Source organism: Hemitrygon akajei, chromosome 1, assembly GCF_048418815.1.
Source record: "Hemitrygon akajei chromosome 1, sHemAka1.3, whole genome shotgun sequence".
Lineage (NCBI taxonomy): Eukaryota > Metazoa > Chordata > Chondrichthyes > Myliobatiformes > Dasyatidae > Hemitrygon > Hemitrygon akajei.
This window is the reverse complement of record NC_133124.1, coordinates 9,772,640-9,794,228: the sequence shown is the minus strand read 5'-3', so window position 1 is coordinate 9,794,228 and position 21,589 is coordinate 9,772,640. Positions and strand designations below refer to the sequence as shown.

Genomic DNA, 21,589 nt, shown 5'->3' with positions numbered 1-21,589 from the left:
CTCTGATGGGTTTTGGGAATAAGTATTTTTAATTGTCAGTAAAGCTAAATGTAAAGGCATCAAATCATTCCATCTGGTGGCTGAAATTGAACATACATCAGAGACTTCCTCTAATTATTACAATGCCATCTGGTTCATGTTGTTTCAGTAGTACTTGCTTCAATACCCTGAAAGTAAAACACCTTCAATCATTTCATCATTATTATGATTTTAGACAAGAGAATGGAATTCTGATTAAGGTTATCATTCTTGTAGCCATTTTCTATAAACAGATTATACAAAGTTAAGTTTAAATATTATAAGATTTTTGTTATTGGTAAGCAAAGTAGTAATAATGCATAATAAATACAAGATGCTGTAAAAATGTTATTTTATTTCTAGTAGTTTAGCATACAATTAAAATGTTATTAGGGCAAGGGCATCAGCCTTTTAACACTTAATTGTGTTTTTCAGCTTCATAACACCATTAAACCCAAATTTCACAATTACTGTGAGCCTCATGCTAGTGGTTAGATTCACTTTCACTTTTTTAAAAATTCACACTGCCATACAAATTTCACAGCTATGCAATGCACATAAGTAGTAGAAAAAAAGGACCCAAACTAATGTCTAAAACAATGTCTATATTTTGCAACAATTCCCTCAATTCTATACAGTGCAAATAAACCCGAGATTGGAAAAAGACAAGTTGAATATACATGTGACAAAGGCAAACAGTACATCTAAAAGACAAAAATGATATTTAATAGGTTATACATTCTAGATTCTCAGCACTCCAGATTTAGTGACAATGTCCTCATGTTCCTAGCTGAACTTTAAAGAATTCATCTGCAGTTATATTAAATTTTGACTGAATCTCTGTCAATAGAAAGTGAACAAAATGGAATGGGAATGTGCTTCCAACTAAACCTTTCTTCATACCTCTACTTTTCCCCCACCACTTCTCTGCAGGGCTAAGGACTGCAATACAGACAATACATATATTTTTTCTAAAAAAAAAACTGCTCTTTGAACTGTAATGCATAATTCTGAAGATGGTATTGTGTTCTAGGCCAGCAGACCCAAATGTATGGCACTATTTTACAGGGTTTTTAGCAGTTTTCATCTGCATAATTCATTTGCCACATTCCTGATGGATGTAACCTGTAACAATTTCAATTTAAGGCATATTCAGATAAGTTTCTATTTACAAGTTTTACATTGCTTTGCTATAGTACAGCTCAGCTTGATTATATGTCTATTGTGCATCAGTGAATCATTTGAAAAAAAAACAAAGTTCCACTCACAATCACTTGATATGACATACTGAGATCCATTTACATGCAATTCTGGAAAGCTAGGTAACGCAAAACATGAAGAGTTTGTTGAGCAAACCCAGTAACTCGTGCCCAATGTTAATCATCTTTACGTTCCCATACTGTCTGAGAGCATACCTACAAGGTTTTCTCAAATTTACTTTAATCCAACCCGCCAAATGGGAAAAGCACAAGATGGAAGACAGGATTTTGCATCCAATCAAATAATACTTTTAAATGTCTTCAAAGGTAGTTCTGAAAAAAACAGCTGTTCATTTGGTACAGTGTATTTACGGATGGGTGGGTTAAATTAAAATAGCTGAGAGTTCTATCGTATATGAATTATCAAACGAAATACAAACTCCATCAACCCATACATCAAAGTAAAATTTAGTATGATCAAGCTCCATTGCTAACCCAAAGAGAAAAGCAGATCAATTCACTGATGGAAATGTAATAAATTATTTGTAGTTTAAAAACTGGAGATCATAATTTAAGCTTAGATATTTACAAAACAGCTTCTCAATTTTCAGTCTTGATATCAAAGCACAATGAAGTCAAATCTTTCATTTGCTCAAGGCAAAACAAAATGTAGCCCATTTCTGGAAGACAATACTCAAAAATCACGAGAATACCTGTTTTTCTTCAACCATCCGACTACCAAAGTTGTAGAACTCAACAGCAAGTGCTCTTGTACTTTTATTAGACTTGAAAAGTGTTAATCCATTTTGTTATTGATGCCTAATGATTCAATATTTGTATGAGCTACTGACTTATCACGAGAGACTTGTGTAGAATACCGTGAAATTAAAAAAAGTAAAAAAAAATGTACAGTATGTGCAAAATGTTTCCTATTAATTTCAGTGTGACTAGTGACAAAAATGTGTGCACTCTAAAGGAAGCCTTACTTTGTGTCTAACCTGCATCAGAAACACACAGCTCCAGATTAAAAGTTTCAGTGAGTTTCCAGCACATTTATAAAGGTCAAAGCAACATAAAATATCCAAAGGTAAGCTGCCAATAACCCAACTAAATCTACTTTGAGACTCACTTTATAGTTTCACAGTTTCCTCTGCTTAAACTCTAGTGAGGCTTTCCAAACTATTATGCACCAAGCTTTGTCTCAGCTAGCAACAGCTTAAGATAATTCTTGATGTAAATGTAAACAGCAAGTGTATTTGATTTTTTTAAAAAATCAAAGGTGAAAAACCAGCATTAATAACTGGATTTACAGGGAGGCAGTTTTTTTTTTAAAAAGCACATTTGGTAAGAGCAAGATTCCCTCAATACCAAATATTCCTCTCCCAAATATCAGCACTTAGATTAGTTGTACTAAGGAAATAAAAAATTACACAGAATTTGCAAAAACAGTTTGGACTCAAAATGTGATTTAACAAAATGCATTGCCTTGCAAGAGAAGTTACCTCTTCATTGTGTATTTGAAACGACTGAACTGATTAACCTTTCCCAGAAGATCCATTCAAAACAAAACTTCCAGTGGTACTTGTGATAAAAGGATATAAACCCAATGCCTATATACCAATTGACACAGCACAAAAGTACTTTGAATTGACATTAAACCTCCTGATAGTCTGTTGTAAAATTGGGTCCAATTCATGCTTTTGGAAATCTGAATTTGTATAACATTAGTGTACCTTCAATCACTGTGAAGGAACAGCAAATGAAATGAGATACTTAGTATGCTTGGATTCCAAAATAGTTTAGTCTACCAAGTTTATAAAATGCAGCATCTTTCCCGGATTCTTTTGGCTATGCTTTTCCTTTTCTTCTTTCCATTCTTCTCTTTACTATCTTCCATTTTCCTTGCTCGTATTTCCCTCATCAAGTCAAAGAAAACCTGCAAGGAAAGAAAGAATTTAGAATTAGAGAATTACACACACGTAGGAGTTAACAGCAGGCTAAAACACTGAATGGATAAAAATATTAAATTGGGAAATACTTGAAATGGTTTCATATGCTAGTCTAAAAGAAATCACAATTCAATAATCCATCATAAGGGGAACATGACCAAGATTTTTAACTCAGACTAGACTTAACTATGATACTTTTTCTTCCTAAAATGCAAAGCAAATATTTGGGTATAAAAGTGAGCACTTGACAGAAAGCCATACACAGAATTCCTTAGGTTATACGCATGCTGAGTTCTAAAGGGAAATGGGGGAGGAAATGAATGAAGGTTAAGGGGAAGAAGAAAAGCTGGCTTATGAAACATCTTAGACAGCCTTCTAAGTTCAAGGTGCAAGAGTTTACCAAAAAAAGATTTGCTTTATTTGACAAATTTTACCTTGAAACATTCTGAAATGTATCATTTGTGTCAAATAAAATTAGCAAGGATTCTGGCACCATTGTAGCATGCCCACAACTTACTAACCTTAACTGTATGTCTTTGGAACATGGGAGGAAACTGGGAAACCCAGAAGAAACCCACATAGTCATGAGGAGAAGGTACAAACCCTTTCCAGATAGTGGCAGGAATTGAACCACAGTTGGTTAGCACTGTAAAGTGATGGGCTAACCACTAGACTACTGTGCCACTCCTGCTGCCATTTAGTTATTCCAAACTGCTTCTGTATATCTCATATTTTACTATCTCAACTTTTATGGTAAAGGAGGTAACCATTTAAATGTTTGCTGGTTCTTAGAGAAACTCCATCATTCTACCAATTATGCCTCTGCAATGTATTCTCCTTCATATCAACTGCCCAATGATTCACCTGCTATCCTCCTAGAATTGAGAAATTCACCGTAACTAAATCTACTAACCTTTACTATTTTGCAATCCTTTTTCCAAACTTAGCATAGTGTAAAGAATGGAACAATGCTAAGTTTGGAAAACAACGGCACCACAGTGGCGTGGTGCACTGTCTGTAGTGAGATGCTGAAGATGTTCTATAGGTCAGTTGTGGAGAGCGCCCTCTTCTTTGTGGTGGCGTGTTGGGGAGGAAGCATTAAGAAGAGGGACGCCTCACGTCTTAATAAGCTGGTAAGGAAGGCGGGCTCTGTCGAGGGCAAAGTACTCGAGAGTTTAACATCGGTAGCTGAGCGAAGGGCGCTGAGTAGGCTACGGTCAATTATGGATAACTCTGAACATCCTCTACATAGCACCATCCAGAGACAGAGAAGCAGTTTCAGCGACAGGTTACTATCGATGCAATGCTCCTCAGACAGGATGAAGAGGTCAATACTCCCCAATGCCATTAGGCTTTACAATTCTACCGCCAGGACTTAAGAACTTTTTAAAAGCTATTATTAATGCTTTTTGAGATAGTGATTTAGATGCATATATTTTTTTACTGAGTTAAGTATTGTATGTAATTAGTTTTGCTACAACAAGTGTATGGGACATTGGAAAAAAAGTTGAATTTCCCCATGGGGATGAATAAAGTATTTTGCTACAACAAGTGTATGGGACATTGGAAAAAAAGTTGAATTTCCCCATGGGGATGAATAAAGTATCTATCTATCTATCATAGCTCAGGGCATCAGAGTTTGGAGTTCAATCCCAGTATCATCTGTAAGGAGTCTATATGTTCTCCCCATAGAATGCATGGGTTTTTCCCCAGATGCTCCAGTTTTCTTCAACATTCCGAAGACATACTGGTTGGTAGGTTAACTGTCATTGTGAATTGCCCCATGATTAGTTCAGAGTTAAATCGGGGATTGCTGGGTGGAATGACTTGAAGGGCTGGAAGGGCCTCTTCCACACTGTATCTCAATTAATCAATCAATAAATAAATAAATAAATAAAAGGTCAACTGCAACTCAGATTTAACCTGACAAGGAAAGGAAGTAATTAGGAATAAAAATTTACAAAGACTTCTTGTAGGGGGGCAGGCAGAAAACTGCACAACTCATAGTACCCATATTCATTTGGGTGGCAAAATCAAGGTATTAAAAATTTAAAGCAAATTTGGAGCATAACTGAACTCCTTTAATCTTGCTATTTTGTAAATTTCTCCAGCAATTATTTCTGAACTGGAACTCCTGCAGCAATTGTCTCAATAACAATAAAAGAAACACATCCCATCAAGGCCCATTCATTTTTGTTCCTTCCTTTCTTCAGCTAAAAGAGAGTACAGATCCACAGAGAGGGACTTTAACTGGTCAATATATTTTGTTACACATGTCCTACTTATTTTCCCATCCTTCACCCTTTTGATTGACCGTAATTTTTGATTGGGTCTTCATCAGGGTCCGGGCCTGAAATGTTGACTGTTCATTTCCACGGATGCTTCCCGACCTGCAGAGTTCCTCCAGCGTTTTGTGCGTGCTGCTTTGTACCCCAGCATCTGCAGAGTATTTTGTGTTTACAAAATACTGGAGGAACTCAGCAAGTCAGTCAGCATCTAGCATCTATGGAAAGAAATAAAGAGGACTGAGGAAGGATCTTGGCCTGAAACATCAAATGTTTATTCCTTTCTGTAGATGCAGCCTCACCTGCTGAGTTCTTCAGCATTTTGTGTGTGTTGCTCATGGTAGATGCTTTCTGACCTGTGTACTTACAAGTTGGTTTTATTTACAGTTCCAGCACTCAGAAAATGTGGTTACAAATTTCACTGAGATGGCCACACCTTATCAACATTTGCCCTTGTCTTTGCAGATGTTTCCACGTAATTCACACTCCATTGTTCAGCTCTGCTCTTTGCCTCATCCACCGACACTTGTCGTTTGTCTTCCAAATCTGATTTATTGCCGACCAGTAGAAAGGGAACATTCTCATCCTCCTTTACCCTGAGAATTTGCTCCCTGGAGAAAGAAAACCCCAAATTTAATCTTTGAAATTCTGCTTCATGTTAATTCTTAGATGCATATTGAGTAGAAAAGTGGAGTAGGCTATATCACACATCTGAAAGTGCAATAATGGCAATATTGGTTAGACTCCTTTATGTTGTTATAACCAAGTATTAACCAAGTCCTTTCCTTTATTATGTTCTCATACTTTTAAAATACCTTACCATCTGTATGAAATTGAGGTGGGCTTATGCTGACCAATGGCTTTTCTAGAATTAGTCTCCTTCTAAATTCTTGTAAACTGTACTAAGCTTAATATTCTCTGGACAGCTCTCAATAATTTCCTTTCGATGCCAAATTCAATTTAGGCTAGGGTTAAATCGGGGGCTGCCAGATGGGCTAGAATACCCTACTCTACACTGCATCTCACTAGCTTTCAGGTTCAAAAAGACAAACCAATTGCAAATTAAGAATATTTCAAAAGTTTAAGGAGTGTGGCATTCTTCATTATCCTAGCCCAGTGGTTCCCAACCTCCAAGCCACAGACTGATTGCCGATCAATCGCCACTGATCTGGGCCGACATTTATATGCCGGGCGGCACCTAATTAATTAGCTTGTTTACTTCAGCTTTTTTCTTAAAGATGTGCTGGCTGCGCTCCAGCACTGCTGCACCCTGCATACTTCGCGGCCTGGTATCGGTTCGTGGCCCAGAGGTTGGGGACCACTGTCCTAGCCACCCATTTGTGTCACAAATTACGTAGTAAAGAGGATAATGAAAAATGTTCAAAATGGTTATGATACAGTGGCTACACCTTAGTCGCCCTATTCCTTATAATACAGTTCAGTGCTTTAGAGATAGGATGTTGTCCTTTGAAAAAGCTTAGTTAGACATGCTAATGGCATATAGTATAGACTGGAATATTTTGGTGGCTCCATTAAAGTGCAACATTTTTGAACACACGAGTCTTAAAAAACCCCCAAATGCTGAGTAATATACAAATCTTAGAACAAGATGCCATTATGGACATTAAACGAAATGTCCCTTCACAAACTGTATAACACTGATTTGTTAGATAACTGAACATATCAACCTCTAAACTGCGTCCTTATTCTTGTAGAGATTAAAAATTAGAAAAGCAAATAAAATTGCATTCGTTGGGGGAGGGGGGAGGGAGGTCACCTGAACTTTAAGAATGTTGTTTTCTTTATATTAGTGTTACTGCCTGTAATGCCGCTGGTGCTTAGGGCAGCCATGAAGGTCCTCCATCTCTGGTGGTGTTCAGAGGCTTTCTTCATCATTTCAGTAGCTTTCTCTCGGTTTTCACTAGTCAACCATGCAAGACTCAGGAATACCGTCGCACTTAGATGTAGGAGGATTCTTCTTGTTGTTTCCATTACAATTTTTTTTTGACAAGTCAGGCCCTGAGCTGAACTCCAAACCTGAACCACTCTTTGTCTGGCCTCTACCCTTTGACCTGTTTGGCATGGGTGACCCTACCAAGAGCCAAAGCATAAAGCAGAGAATCCAGCCAGTATAGCTCTCAGGGACACTGAGACATGCAATCCTCCAAACCACGACAAGGTTGTGGTCCTTTTACAAACATAGAAAATAGGTGCAGAAGTAGGCCATTCGGCCCTTCGAGCCTGCACCACCATTCAGTATGATCATGGCTGATCATCCAACTCAGAACCCTGTACCTGCTTTCTCTCCATACCCCCCGATCGATCCCTTTAGCCACAAGGGCCATATCTAACTTCCTCTTAAATATAGCCAATGAGCCGGCCTCAACTGTTCCCTGTGGCAGAGAATTCCACAGATTCACCACTCTCTGTGTGAAGAAGTTTTTCCTCATCTCGGTCTTAAAAGGCTTCCCCTTTATCCTTAAACTGTGACCCCTCGTTCTGGGCTTCCCCAACATCGGAAACAATCTTCCTGCATCTAGCCTGTCCAATCCCTTTAACATTTCAATAAGATCCCCCCTCAATCTTCTAAATTCCAGCGAGTATAAGCCTAGTCGATCCAGTCTTTCTTCATATGAAAGTCCTGCCATCCCAGGAATCAAGCTGGTGAACCTTCTTTGTACTCCCTCTATGGCAAGATTGTCTTTCCTCAGATTAGGGGACCAAAACTGCACACAAAACTCTAGGTGCAGTCTCACCAAGGCCTTGTACAACTGCCTGCTCCTATACTCGAATCCTTTTGCTATGAATGCCAACATACCATTTGCCTTTTTCACCGCCTGCTGTACCTGCATGCCCACTTTCAATGACTGGTGTACAATGACGCCCAGGTCTCGTTGCACCTCCCTTTTTCCTAATCAGCCACCATTCAGATAATAATTTGTTTTCCTGTTCTTGCAACCAAAGTGGATAACCTCACATTTATCCAGATTAAATTGCACCGGCCATGAATTTGCCCACTCACCTAACCTATCCAAGTCACCCTGCATCCTCTTAGCATCCTCCTCACAGCTAACACCGCTGCCCAACTTCGTGTCATCTGCAAACTTGGGAGATGCTGCATTTAATTCCCTCGTCTAAATCATTTATATTGTAAACAACTGGGATCCCAGCACAGAGCCTTGCGATACCCCACTGGTCACTACCTGCCATTCTGAAAAGGTCCCGTTTACTCCCACTCTTTGCTTCCTGTCTGCCAACCAATTCTCTATCCACATCAATACCATACCCCCAATACCATGTGCTTTAAGTTTGCACACTAATCTCCTGTGTGGGACCTTGTCAAAAGCCTTTTGAAAATCCAAATATACCACATCCACTGGCTCTCCCCTATCCACTCTACTAGTTACATCTTCAAAAAATTCTATAAGATTCGTCAGACATGATTTTCCTTTCACAACTCCATGCTGACTTTGTCCGGTGATTTCACCGCTTTCCAAATATGTTTCATAACTTTCATAATTTTAAAAAGTGGGGTTACATTAGCCACCCTCCAATCCTCAGGAACTAATCCAGAATCTAAGGAGTTTTGAAAAATTATCACTAATGCAGCCACTATTTCTTGGGCTACTTCCTTAAGCACTCTGGGATGCAGACCATCTGGCCCTGGGGATTTATCTGCCTTTAATCCCTTCAATTTACCTAACACCACTTCCCTACTAACATGTATTTCCCTCAGTTCCTCCATCTCACTAGACCCTCGGTCCCCTACTATTTCCGGAAGATTACTTATGTCCTCCTTAGTGAAGACAGAACCAAAGTAGTTATTCAATTGGTCTGTCATGTCCTTGTTCCCCATGATCAATTCACCTGTTTCTGACTGTAAGGGACCTACATTTGTCTTAACCAATCTTTTTCTTTTCACATATCTGTAAAAGCTTTTACAGTCAGTTTTTATGTTCCCTGCCAGCTTTCTCTCATAATCTTTTTTCCCTTTCCTAATTAAGCCCTTTGTCCTCCTCTGCTGGACTCTGAATTTCTCCCAGTCCTCAGGTGTGCTGCTTTTTCTGGTTAATTTGTATGTTTAGAGGTTCTTTGTATTAGGCTGCTCCCTTATCAGGTTAACATCTTCATAAAACACAGTAAAAACACCAAGTAAACTAGTATTGCTTATGAAAATGTTCTATTGGGTTATATATAAAAACACACCTGAAGTCAGCAGTCGCTGCGAAAGATTCTTGTTCAGTGATGGAGAAAACACACAGGAAGCCTTCTCCACTGCGAAAATAATTATCCCTGATTGCAGCATAATCTTCTTGACCTGCAGTATCCAGGATGTCGATCTGGACTTCTTCACCATCCAAAACCACTTTCTTCCGGTAACTATCTGCTTTTGTAGGCTCATAATCTTCAACAAACTAAAATAGTATGTTACAAACAGTGATTCAATAAAGTCCTTGTGATGCAGACACTAATTTGTTAGAAACCAAATGTAAGCTTTGGGAGAATGAGAAACATAAACAGCTTTCAAGTTGGCATTTTAAAATATTATTTAAGCCAACAATTTAATTGACTTTGCCACTTAAAAATCTAACATTACAAAAGTATCCAATTTAAAACAAAAACTTAAGACATATGAAAATGGATTTACTAAAACTTTGGATCATCTAAATGATATGTTTAAAGCAAAAGAGGGATATTACTAAAAATACTCAGCAAGTCAGGATGCCTCATGAGGAGAAAAACAAAGATAGTATTTCCGAGTTGAAAACCCAACTGGATAACCTGCTTGAAGATTACAAAACCACAAGACATAGGAGCAAAATTAAGCCATTCAGTCCAGTGGATCTGCTCTGTCATTCCATCGTGGCTGATGTATCATTTCCATTTTCCTGCCTTCTCTCTACAACCTTTAACCTATTAACCTCTTTAAATATACCCAATGACTTGGCCTCCACAGATTCACTACACTCTGGCTAAAAAAATTCCTCTTCATCTCTCTTCTAAAGGGATGTCCTTCTATTCTCAGGCTGTGCCCTCTGATCCTAGACTCCTCCACTATTGGAAACATCCTCTACTCTATCTAGGTCTTCAATATTCAATAGGTTTCAGTGAGATTACCTGCCCCCCCCCCCCCCCCCATTCTTCTGGACTCAGTTTCGACCTGAAATGCTCCCATAATTGAGACTAAATCAGCTGAGGCAGGGAGAGGGAAATCATGGCTGGGGGAAAAAGAGGAAGGGAGAGGGGATGGAGCAGAAAGCACTAGAGAGACATTTTGTAATGATCAATAAACCAAACGTTTGGAATCAAATGACCTTGCCTGGTGTCTCAAGGCTGGGTGTGTATATGTCCACAGCAACCCCTACCCCTGGCTCTCCTCTGCCTCCTGTCCCACATACCTCCCGCAGTGTTCCACCCTCACCATTCCCAACATCCTTGCTCCCACCAGATTTACAAACTTACTCTCTGCTACACATTAACAAATACAGTACTGAGCAAAAATCTTAGGTACCCTAACTATACATACAGCGGCATGCAAAATTTTGGGCACCGCCTGGTCAAAATTTCTGTTACTGTGAATAGTTAAGTGAGTAGAAGATGAACTGATCTCCAGAAGTCATAAAGTTAAAGATGAAACATTATTTTCAACATTTTAAGCAAGATTAGTGTATTATTTTCATTTTGTACAATTTTAGAGTGAAAAAAGGAAAGGAGAACCATGCATAAGTTCGGGCACCCCAAGATATTTGAGCTCTCAGATAACTTTTACCAAGGTCTCAGACCTTAATTGGCTTGTTAGGGCTATGGCTTGTTCACAGTCATCATTAGGAAAGGCCAGGTGATGCAAATTTCAAAGCTTTATAAATACCCTGACTCCTCAAACCTTGTCCCAACAATCAGCAGCCATGGGCTCCTCTAAGCAGCTGCCTAGCACTCTGAAAATTAAAATAAATGATGCCCACAATGCAGGAGAAGGCTATAAAAAGATAGCAAAGGGTTTTCAGGTAGCTGTTTCCTCAGTTCGTAATGTAATTAAGAAATGGCAGTTAACAGGAACGGTGGAGGTCAAGACGCGGTCTGGAAGACCAAGAAAACTTCCCGACAGAACTGGTCGTAGGATTGCTAGAAAGGCAAATCAAAACTCCCATTTGACTGCAAAAGACCTTCAGGAAGATTTAGCAGACTCTGGCGTGGTGATGCACTGTTCTACTGTGCAGCAACACCTGCACAAATATGACCTTCATGGAAGAGTCATCAGAAGAAAACCTTCCCTGCATCCTCACCACAAAATTCAGTGTCAGAAGTTTGCAAAAGAACATCTAAACAAGCCTGATGCATTTTGGAAACAAGTCCTGTAGACTGATGAAGTTAAAATAGAACTTTTTGGCCGCTATGAGCAAAGGTATGTTTGGAGAAAAAAGGGTGCAGAATTTCATGAAAAGAACACCTCTCCAACTGTTAAGCATGGGGGTGGATCGATCATGCTTTGGGCTTGTGTTGCAGCCAGTGGCAAGGGAACATTTCACTGGTCGAGGGAAGAATGAATTCAATTAAATACCAGCAAATTCTGGAAGCAAACATCACACCATCTGTAAAAAATCTGAAGGTGAATAGAGGATGGCTTCTACAATAGGATAATGATCCTAAACACACCTCAAAATCCACAATGGACTACCTCAAGAGGTGCAAGCAGAAAGTTTTGCCATGGCCTTCACAGTCCCCTGACCTAAACATCATCGAAAATCTGTGAATAGATCTTAAAAGAGCAGTGCATGCAAGACGGCCCAAGAATCTCACAGATCTAGAAGCCTTTTGCAAGGAAGAATGGGCAAAAATCCCCCAAACAAGAACTGAAAGACTTTTAGCTGGCTACAGAAAGCATTTACAAGCTGTGATACTTGCCAAATGGGGTGTTACTAAGTACTGACCATGCAGGGTGCCCAAACTTTTGCTTTGGGCTCTTTTCCTTTTCTTGTTATTTTGAAACTGTAAAGATGGAAATAATAAAGTAATCTTGCTTAAAATATTTAAGAAATGTGTCATCTTTAGCTTTATGCCTTTTGGAAATCAGGTAATCTTTTACTCGTTTAACTTTTGCATGCCACTGTACATGCCCAAGACCTTTGCACATTACTGTAGATTTCCAGCATTTGCACCTTTTTCCTGATTAACTGATGTTTAAAACATTGTTTAAAAATTCAGAGAGTTCACAAAGTCCTGAATGCAGTATTTCTAAACAATCAGCAATCAATAGTTTCATTATCTTCCACTGGGAGCAAAATGGATCACTCAGAAATACAATTTTCTATAAAAGTTACCTGCAACCAAGGCTTCTCCCCCACCATCTTAACTGAATTTTAGAAAAGGACCATTGAGAGCGTCCTAACAAGCTGCATCTCCATCTGGTATGGGAGCAGCAGAGCATCGGACCGGAGTCCTTACAAAGACTGATTGAAAGGAAAGAAAGTTTTGTGCCTAGTTATAAGTAGCAACATGAACATTTGGGCAGACACATTTAACTAGGGACAGCAACTCACGGAAAGGAGGAAGGAAAGAAGAGTGCTGTATACAAGCTTCCAAAGGAGCAGGAGTAGAATTTGTAGGTGTGTAAAGCCCTGATTTGTAATGTGAGTAGTTCTAGGGAGCTTGTATCAGGATTGATGCACTGGCCTTGAAGGGTCTGCAGTAGTTTTCTAGAATGACACCTGGTCTCCAGGAGTTGCATCTCCTGGGAGTTAGGCAAGTATTGATTTTGATCATGGACTTTTTTTTGGAAGGAAAATATGCTGTCTGGGCCAACAAGCATGGACACTGCCTTCAGTTGGAGCAGAGGGAAGTCACAAAATATTAAGAAAAAAAAAATCATACCAGGCCTGCTGCCAAAGCGTTCTGTAAAAATGGAGTAATTAGAACAGCAAACAGCTGGGAATACAACTCCACAATAACAAACTGAATTAATTTTAAATACATTATAAAAAAGGTATACAAGTGACCATGAAGCTCCCAATAATTCAATGGGTTTAATAATACATATTAGGAAGAAAATCTGGATCACTCCAACCCCTGGCTGCCCTCAAGTATCTTAACTCCTGACTCAGTACCAAGAATAAGAGCATTACAGGTTTTACCACTGTGGTTTCTGCTGTGATGTTTGTTTATTTATTGAGATACAGCATGGAACAAGCCCTCTAGGCCCATCGAGACCATGCCACCCAGCAGCCCCCGATGTAAACCTAGCCGCATCATGAGGCAATTTACAATGACTGCTACATCTTTGGACCGTGGGAGAAAACCAGAGCACAGAGGAAAGCCACGCGGTCACAGAGAGAATGTACAAACCCCTTACAGACAGTGGCAGGAATTGAAACCTGGTCGCTGGCATTGTAAAGAGTTGTGCTAATCACTACACCACCGTTCTGCCCGTTGTGTGCACAGGACTTTCTAAGGGCAGCTATGAATGGCCAGTAAATCCCCCTCCAAATTCCAAGAAAATAGTATGGAGAACAGCACCTAAACTGGAATGCATGTTTGGTCATTTAATTCTTCTCATGTGATTGTTCCATCACATTAAATATGTAAGCACACAGCTTCACTGAAGTTCCTTCCAGTCTGGAACATTCAGATTAACGTATCAATAATCTACAATCAAATTACCGAATCGCAATATTTAAGTCTCTGTAAAATACATTAAATTTTATCTGAAGATCGAGGACAGCTTCAAGAAGCCATGCCTCAAAAAGGTGGCATCCATCATTAAGGACCTTCCCCCCCCCCCAAATCACCCAGGACATACCCTCTTCTCATTGCTATCAAGAAAGAGGAGGTACAGAAGCCAGAAGGCACACACAATAATTCAGGAACAGCTTCTTCCCCGCTGCCATCCGATTTCTGAATGGACACTGAACCCTTGGACATCACCTCACTACTTTTTTTTCCTATTTTTGCACTACTTGTCTAATTTAACTATTTACATGCTTACAGTAATTCCGTTTTTTCCTATTATGCATTGCACTGTACTGCTGCCACAAATATGCCAGTGATATTAGACATGATCCTGATTGTCAGGCATTTTAAATGCTCCCTAGTTTTATTAACAAAAAATATATATATATTTATTACTGGACATTGCCCCAAAAGAGAAAAATTTTCAAAATATTATTGAAGATACAAGAAATTAATATAACAAATCATTAGAGAAAATAGGGCACAATAGAAATATTCTTACCTCATCATACATGAATTGCAGTGTTAGGGCAGATTTTCCCACACCACCACTCCCAACCATAATAACTTTGTGGAGTGCCAAGGAATTCTGGCCTTTGGTCTTGGCTGCTGCCATTTTATGAATGTAGATTTGCCGAGTGTGAAGTTTGATAGATGAACTTCCACCTAAAACATGAATTAAAAACAACCTTGGAACACGGGCACATTCTGAACTGAAGACTGAAATCATAGTGTCCAGATAATAATGGTGACACCAGAAAACCTGGCACAATCTGTGGGATTACACAGATGTGAAAGCACAAGAGCACAATCATTTGAATGGCAGAGTAGGTTTGAGAGGCCAAATGACCTTGTTCTGCTTCCATTTTCTGTTCTTATACCATCTACTGAATGCAGAAAGTGGGCTGCCTATTTTTTGTAAGAACACAACTGAATGCAAGGCCATCATCTTAATAAGGCATAATGAAGCCTATTAAAGTCAGAACTAATCGTAAAATATTATGCGAATTAACAGTAATAATGAAGATGGATTGGCCATTCAGCTAACATAATGAAGTCAAAATCCATGTGATTATTTGAAAACTAGTAGCAAGGGAACAAGAAGCTGGTTGTTTCTGCATGTGAAAAAGAAATTTGCCATATTTTAAAAACACAACCAGAAGCTAAAGTCAAGCCATCTTATGAAAGAACCATCAAAGTTAAAGGCAATTAAATCTATTTGTGCCGTAGACTTAACTGTAAACCATCACTCACACCTCTCTTTACATTGGCGGCACAGCAGTGGAAACTGCGAGCGCTTTCGAACTTCTGGGAGTGCACATCTCGCTCAGGTATACTCACCTAAACCTCTGCTGTATTAGGAGGCTGACGAGAGCTGGACTATGTACATCTATACTCACATCCTACAGACGCACAGTCCAGAGCATCCTAGCACGTGGCATCACAGCTTGGTTCGGAAACTGCACTGCAGCGGTCAGGAAAGCTCTGCAACGGGTAGTCAAGACTGCCCAGTGCATCACTGGCACCAGCCTATCCATTACCAAGGACATACAAACAGAAAGGTGCAGTACAAAGACCAGTAACGTCATGAAGGATCCTAGCCACCCTTCTCTGCGCCTGGACTGTTTGTTCCACTTTCATCAGGGAGGAGGCTACATGACATTTAACAACCTTGAATCTACAGAAACTATTGTACTCGGATTCAATATTCACGATAAAGCAGTACTTTTGGATGGAATCTACAGTATCACGCAAACGCAGTTTCCTAGCTGGGTTCTCTAGACTTCTGAGAACCTTAACGTGATTCTCAATTCTCACATTCAACTAAAGGTAGAGAAACAAGGTATTGTGTGTAGACTAGGAATAGATATCCTGTTCACAAACATGAAACAGCACGCTATTGAGTTTCAAGTTACTTGCTTTTGCACATCAGATTAAGGAAGTTTATGAAGTGAAGGCAAATCAGGAAACAACCTGGGTCAGGCCTATATTCTTCACATTTCTAAATTATTGGTAATCTCCTTGCATGACTGTAAAGCATTTCAAGTAATTATGCAACTAAGGCAGGCCTTATATGAAATAGAGGGCATCAGATGAAATAATAGTGATAGATCATGGTAAAGTGAACAAGCAATGGTTCAATAATAAACAGGAACCACCAGCTTCACTAACATAACTTTGCTGTCTAGTATTACTCAGGCTTCAAAAAAAAACAAAGCCCAGTTACATAAGAACCAGGAAGACGAAGGGTCTCAGCCTGGAATGTCTGGCAGCATCTCTTCCTCTTTATAGATGCTGCCTGACTTGCTGCATTTCTCCAGCATTTTGTGCTTGTAACTCAAGAGCTACAGCATCTACAGAAACTCTGATGTGTTTAGAAGAACTAGGAGTACGAATCAGCCATCTGGTCCATTGAGCCTGCTCTGCCATTCAATAAGATCATGCCTAATCTGGCTGTGGATACAGTTCTACCGACCTGCCCTTTCCCATAACCCTTTGTAATTTTTAATTCCTGTTAGTTCTAACAAAAACAAGTCAGATTAATGAACCTGATACAACTGAATTCACATGAAATAAATATAAAACAGCTCGTGTGGGCTTAGTTCTAATTCACATGTTCATATTCGAGAAACACATTGAGCAATGCTGTTTTTTGTTGGAAAGGTGAACAGCATTTCTGTTTGTCACAGGTGATTTGCTTCTATTAAATGCAGTTCATCATTCTACTCATAAACACGGGATTCTGCAGATGCTGGAAATCCACAGCAACACACACACAAAATGCTAGAGGAACTCAGCAGATCAGGCAGTATTTATGGAGAGGAATGAAGAGATGATGTCTCGGCCTGAGACCCTTCATCAAAACTGGAAAGGAAGGGGGTAAGGGAGAGAAAGGAGAACAAACTAGAATATAACAGGTGAAACCAGGTGAGACAGAAGGTGGATGGGTGGGGGTTGAGATGAAGTGAGAAGCCAGGAGGTGATCTGTGGAAGAGGTAAAGAGCTGAAGGAGGATGAATTTGAAAGGCAAGGAGAGTGGACCATGGGAAAAAGGGAAGGTGGTGGGGCACCATGACAGAAGTGAAGGGCAGATGAGAAGAGAAGGGGTAAGTCAGCAGCCAGAATGAGGAATGGAAAAAGAGGAATGGAGAGAAATCAATGTTCATGCCATCAGGTTGGAGGCTACCTAAACAGAATGCAGTGTTGTTCCTCTGACCAGAGAGTGACCTCATCATGGCAATCAATAAGGCCATAGACCTACATGTTGTAATGGGAATAAGGGCTGGAATTAGAAGGCTGGCCTCCAGGAATTCCTGCCGGTTGCAGATAGAGCAAAGGTGTTTGACATAGCAGACCCCAATCTATGCTGAGTCTCACCAACGCACCAGGAGCACCAGATACAGTAGAAACAAAAAACCTAATACAGGGCCTTTGGCCCACAATGCTGTGCCGAACTTTTTACAAACAGTAGATGACTGGCAGATTAGCAGGCAGAGTGTTGCCTCATCTGGAAGAACTGTTTTGGGACCTTGAATGGAAGTGAGGGAGGAGGTGATTCCTCTTGTTCCTGTTCACAGATATGTGACATATACCACCCCATTCAACTGTTCAATTCAACAGACAACAAATTTGGAAACCAATGTTTCACAGTCCTATACCGATGTCAATTGCACCACACGATGCCTCAACTTTAACATAACAGAAAAATAACCAGAAGAGAGATGAGGTCCTCTGTTGGTCAGGGCTGGCCAAGGATATTGTGTCGTAACTGAATACACGATACGCAAGCCAGGCCAGAACGATATGGAGAGCAAGCTGTTGCACATGTAGCAGGCTCCCCCTCTCCACACAGCTGATAAATCCAAGGAATGGCAGAGACCTGTACAGTTTAACAACATTGGCGTCACAGGAGTTGCCAGTCAGCATTGAACTCAATGTAGGACTGCCTTGGTGACGCAAGCTCAGGTCTGTACTCGTGGAATTCATAAGGATGAGGGGGGGTCTCATTGAAGCATTTTGAACATTGAAAGGTCTAGACAGAGAAGATGTGGAAAGGATGTTTCCCGTGGTGGGAGAGTCTAGGACAAGAGGGCACAGCCGCAAAATAGAAGGGCATCCTTTCAAAACAGAGATGCAGATAAATTTATTTAGCCAACGGGTAGTGAATTTGTTGCCACATGCAGCTGTAGAGCCCAGGGCCTTGGGTGTATTTAAGGCAGAGATTGATAGGTTTTTGATTGGACATGGCATCAAAGGTTATGGGGAGAAGGCCAGAAACTAGGGTTAGGAGAAGTTAGAAAAAAAAGAATCAGCCATGATTGAATGGCAGAGCTGATTCAATGGGCCAGATGGCCTAATTCTGCTCCTATGTCTTAAGTTAACCTTTACGGTGTTCTGCACAAGGACTCACAAATCCCTTTGCATCTCAGATTTTTGGATTTTTTCCTCGTTTAGAAAATAGTCTGCACATTTATTTCTACCACCAAAGCGCTCAGTCATGGCAATTTAGTCATATTCTTTTCCCCCCCCAACCTGAAGCAATTAACAGTTAAGTGCCAACTGTTCTACAGTCAGACCTCCTTATTCGTGAGTTCCACATGCACAAATTCAACCAACTGTGAATCCAGAAAACCAGGAAGTGCTCTTCCAGCACTCGTTATTCGAGCATGTACAGACTATTTTCTTGTCATTATTCCCTAAACAATGCAGTATAACAACTACTTACATAGGATTTACATTGTACTAGGCATTATAAGTAATGTAGAGATGATTTAAAGTATATGGGAGGATGTGCGTAGGCGAACGTGGATCCGGATCGAAAAATAATTAGAAGTTCTCTTACTAAGTAAGTCGGAACAGCTACATCCAGTATTATTTAGCGTCAGTTAGTCAAACATTTGTTTTAGAAAATAGTATATATTTTACCTTTCTATGCATACAAAACACTTAAGAAACGTATGTATTTCAATAATTAAACCACTGCGTTGCTTAGTAATAATTGTAGCTTTCATCAGGGCAGGGCCTTTCTCACATTATCCTTTAAAATTGTTCCAATCATTGAACAACTGTAGCATAACGTTTTTCCAATGACCGATGGCGTTTCACCTCTTTCCGATCACTTTATTATTTCCACTTTATTTTCAATCGTGATCGTAATTATTTTCATGAACAGAAACACAGCGGATTCAAAGCGCCTCTGGGTCCTAAAGACCACCACTCTGAGACAGGTTAAATAAGGCCTGGGGTCCCGCTGGGTCCTAAAGTCCATCGCAATGAAACCGGTTAAATAAGGGACTTGAGCATCCATGCTTTTTGGTATCCGCGAGGTGTCCCGGAACCAATCCCTCGCGGATAAGGAGGGTCGACTGTACTTATCAAGAGAGTTCTCCTCCATGACCCTAACTGCAGTTTATATACTGACAGCAATCAGGCGCTCAGGCTAACGTGAGAGCATCCTTCAGGAGGGTGAACCCATGAAGAGTATCCAGCCCAGATGGGGTACCTGACCCAGGCCTGTGCTGATTAACCCCTCAGTTTGGAACTGAGGTACCCAAATGCTTCAAGCTGGCTTCAACTATACCTGTGCTTGAGAAGAACTTGGTGACCTGTCTCAATAACTATTGCCCAGTAGCACTTACACTCACCGTGATGAAGTGCTTTGAGGGATTTGTGATGAGGAGCGATTTGGATCTACTTCAATTTGTCTACTGTCACAACAAGTCAGCAGCAGATACTATTTCATTGGTTCTTCTCTCAACCGTGGAATATCTGGACAACAAAGATGCATACATCAGGACGCTCTTCATCGACCACAGCTCAGCATTCAATACTGAAACACTGTCTCCTCAGAACTAATCAACAAGCCTCAAGACCTTGGCCTCAAAACCTCCTTGTGCAACTGGAACCTCAATTTCCTCAGTTGCAGACCCCAGTCAGTTCTGATTGGCAAAAAAAAATCTCCACTATTTCCATCAGAACAGCTGCACCACAAGGCTACATGCTTAGCCCCCTGTTGTACTCGCTTTATACTTCTGACTTCGTGGCTAAGCACAGCTCCAATGCCATAATTACATTTGCAGACGACATCACTGTTGTTGGCTAAATCAGAGGTGCTGACAAATCAGCAAATAGGAGGGAAATTGAAAATCTGGCTAAGTGGTGCCACAACAACATCCTTTCACTCAATATCAGCAAGACCAAGGAACTGACGGACTTCAGGAAGAGGAAACCAGAGGTCCATAGCCAGACCTTATTAGGGAATCTGAGTTGGAGTGGGTCAGCAATTTTAAATTCTTCGGTATTATCATTTTAGAGGTTCTGTCAGGAGGGTGCACCTGGATGACAGACTTGAGTGGAGCACCAACACAGAGGCTGTGTACAAGAATGGCCAGAATCGTCTCTACCTCCTGAGGTGACTAAGGTCCTTTGGAGTATGCAGGCCTCTCCTTCATGTGTTCTAGCAATTTGTTGTCGCCAGTACAACCTTCTACGGTTGATGCCAACAGGCTCAATAAACTGATTAGAAAGGCTGGCTCTGTTATAGGAGTCATACTGGAAACACTGGAGGCTCTGGTAGAACAAAGGACCCCACAGAAAATCCTGGCAATTCTGGACAATGTTTCTCACCCTCTGCATGCCACCTTGGTTGAACAGAGGAGCACTTTCAGTAACAGACAACTGCGCTGCTCCAAAGAGTGGTTTGTAAGGTAATGCTTACCTTTGGCCATAAGGATCTATAATGAGTCAACCTATAGCACAGGAAGTGATGACCCCTCCCGTGAGATTGTTTGGGGTAACGTACTTTTTATTCTTTTTACTTCTCTATAATATTTTTATCTGTGCACTTGTAATGCTACTGTAAACTATAATTTCCTTTGGGATCAATAAAGTATCAGTCTATCTCTAAGTGTGGTTACTAAGAAACCACAGCATCGCCTCTATTTACACAGAAGTTTGCAAAGATTCAACATGACATCTAAAACTTTGACAAACTTCTATAGATGTATAGTGGAAGAGGATATTGACTAGTTGCATCACAGTCTGGCATGGAAGATCAATGCCCTCGAACAGAAAATTCTACAAAAGATAGCGGATACAGCCCAGTCCATTCCTCTAGCACCCAGGCCATACCCTCTTCTTACTGCTGCCATCAGGAAGTTGGCACGGGGACTCAGGATCCATGACACTAGGTTCAGGAGAATTTATTAGCCCTCAACCATCGGACACTTAATACAGCGGGGATAGCTTTATTCACCCCATCACTGATCTGTTTCCTCAACCTATGGATTCACTTCATCTCATGTTCTTGATATTTATTGTTTATTATTCCTTTTTTCCCTTTTGTATTTGTACAGTGTGTTGCGTTTTGCTCATTGTTTGTCCGTTGTGTTGGGTGTGGTCTTTCACTGATTCT

At 40.3% G+C, this 21,589-nt stretch overlaps 1 protein-coding gene across 1 annotated transcript in view; it reads right to left on the bottom strand.

Moving 5' to 3' along the window:
• Nucleotides 1–353: 353 nt before the first annotated feature.
• LOC140718246 (ras-related protein Ral-A) overlaps nt 354–21,589 on the bottom strand; it is a 37,093-nt gene continuing 15,857 nt past the window's right edge. The window contains exons 2-5 of the mRNA XM_073031785.1: nt 14,678–14,841; nt 9,658–9,866; nt 5,888–6,062; nt 354–3,153 (exon numbers count right to left, since the gene is read on the bottom strand). Coding sequence (XP_072887886.1) covers nt 3,031–3,153; nt 5,888–6,062; nt 9,658–9,866; nt 14,678–14,791 — 621 coding nt within the window. The 5' untranslated portion in view covers nt 14,792–14,841 and the 3' untranslated portion in view covers nt 354–3,030. The remainder of the gene's footprint in view (nt 3,154–5,887; nt 6,063–9,657; nt 9,867–14,677; nt 14,842–21,589) is intronic.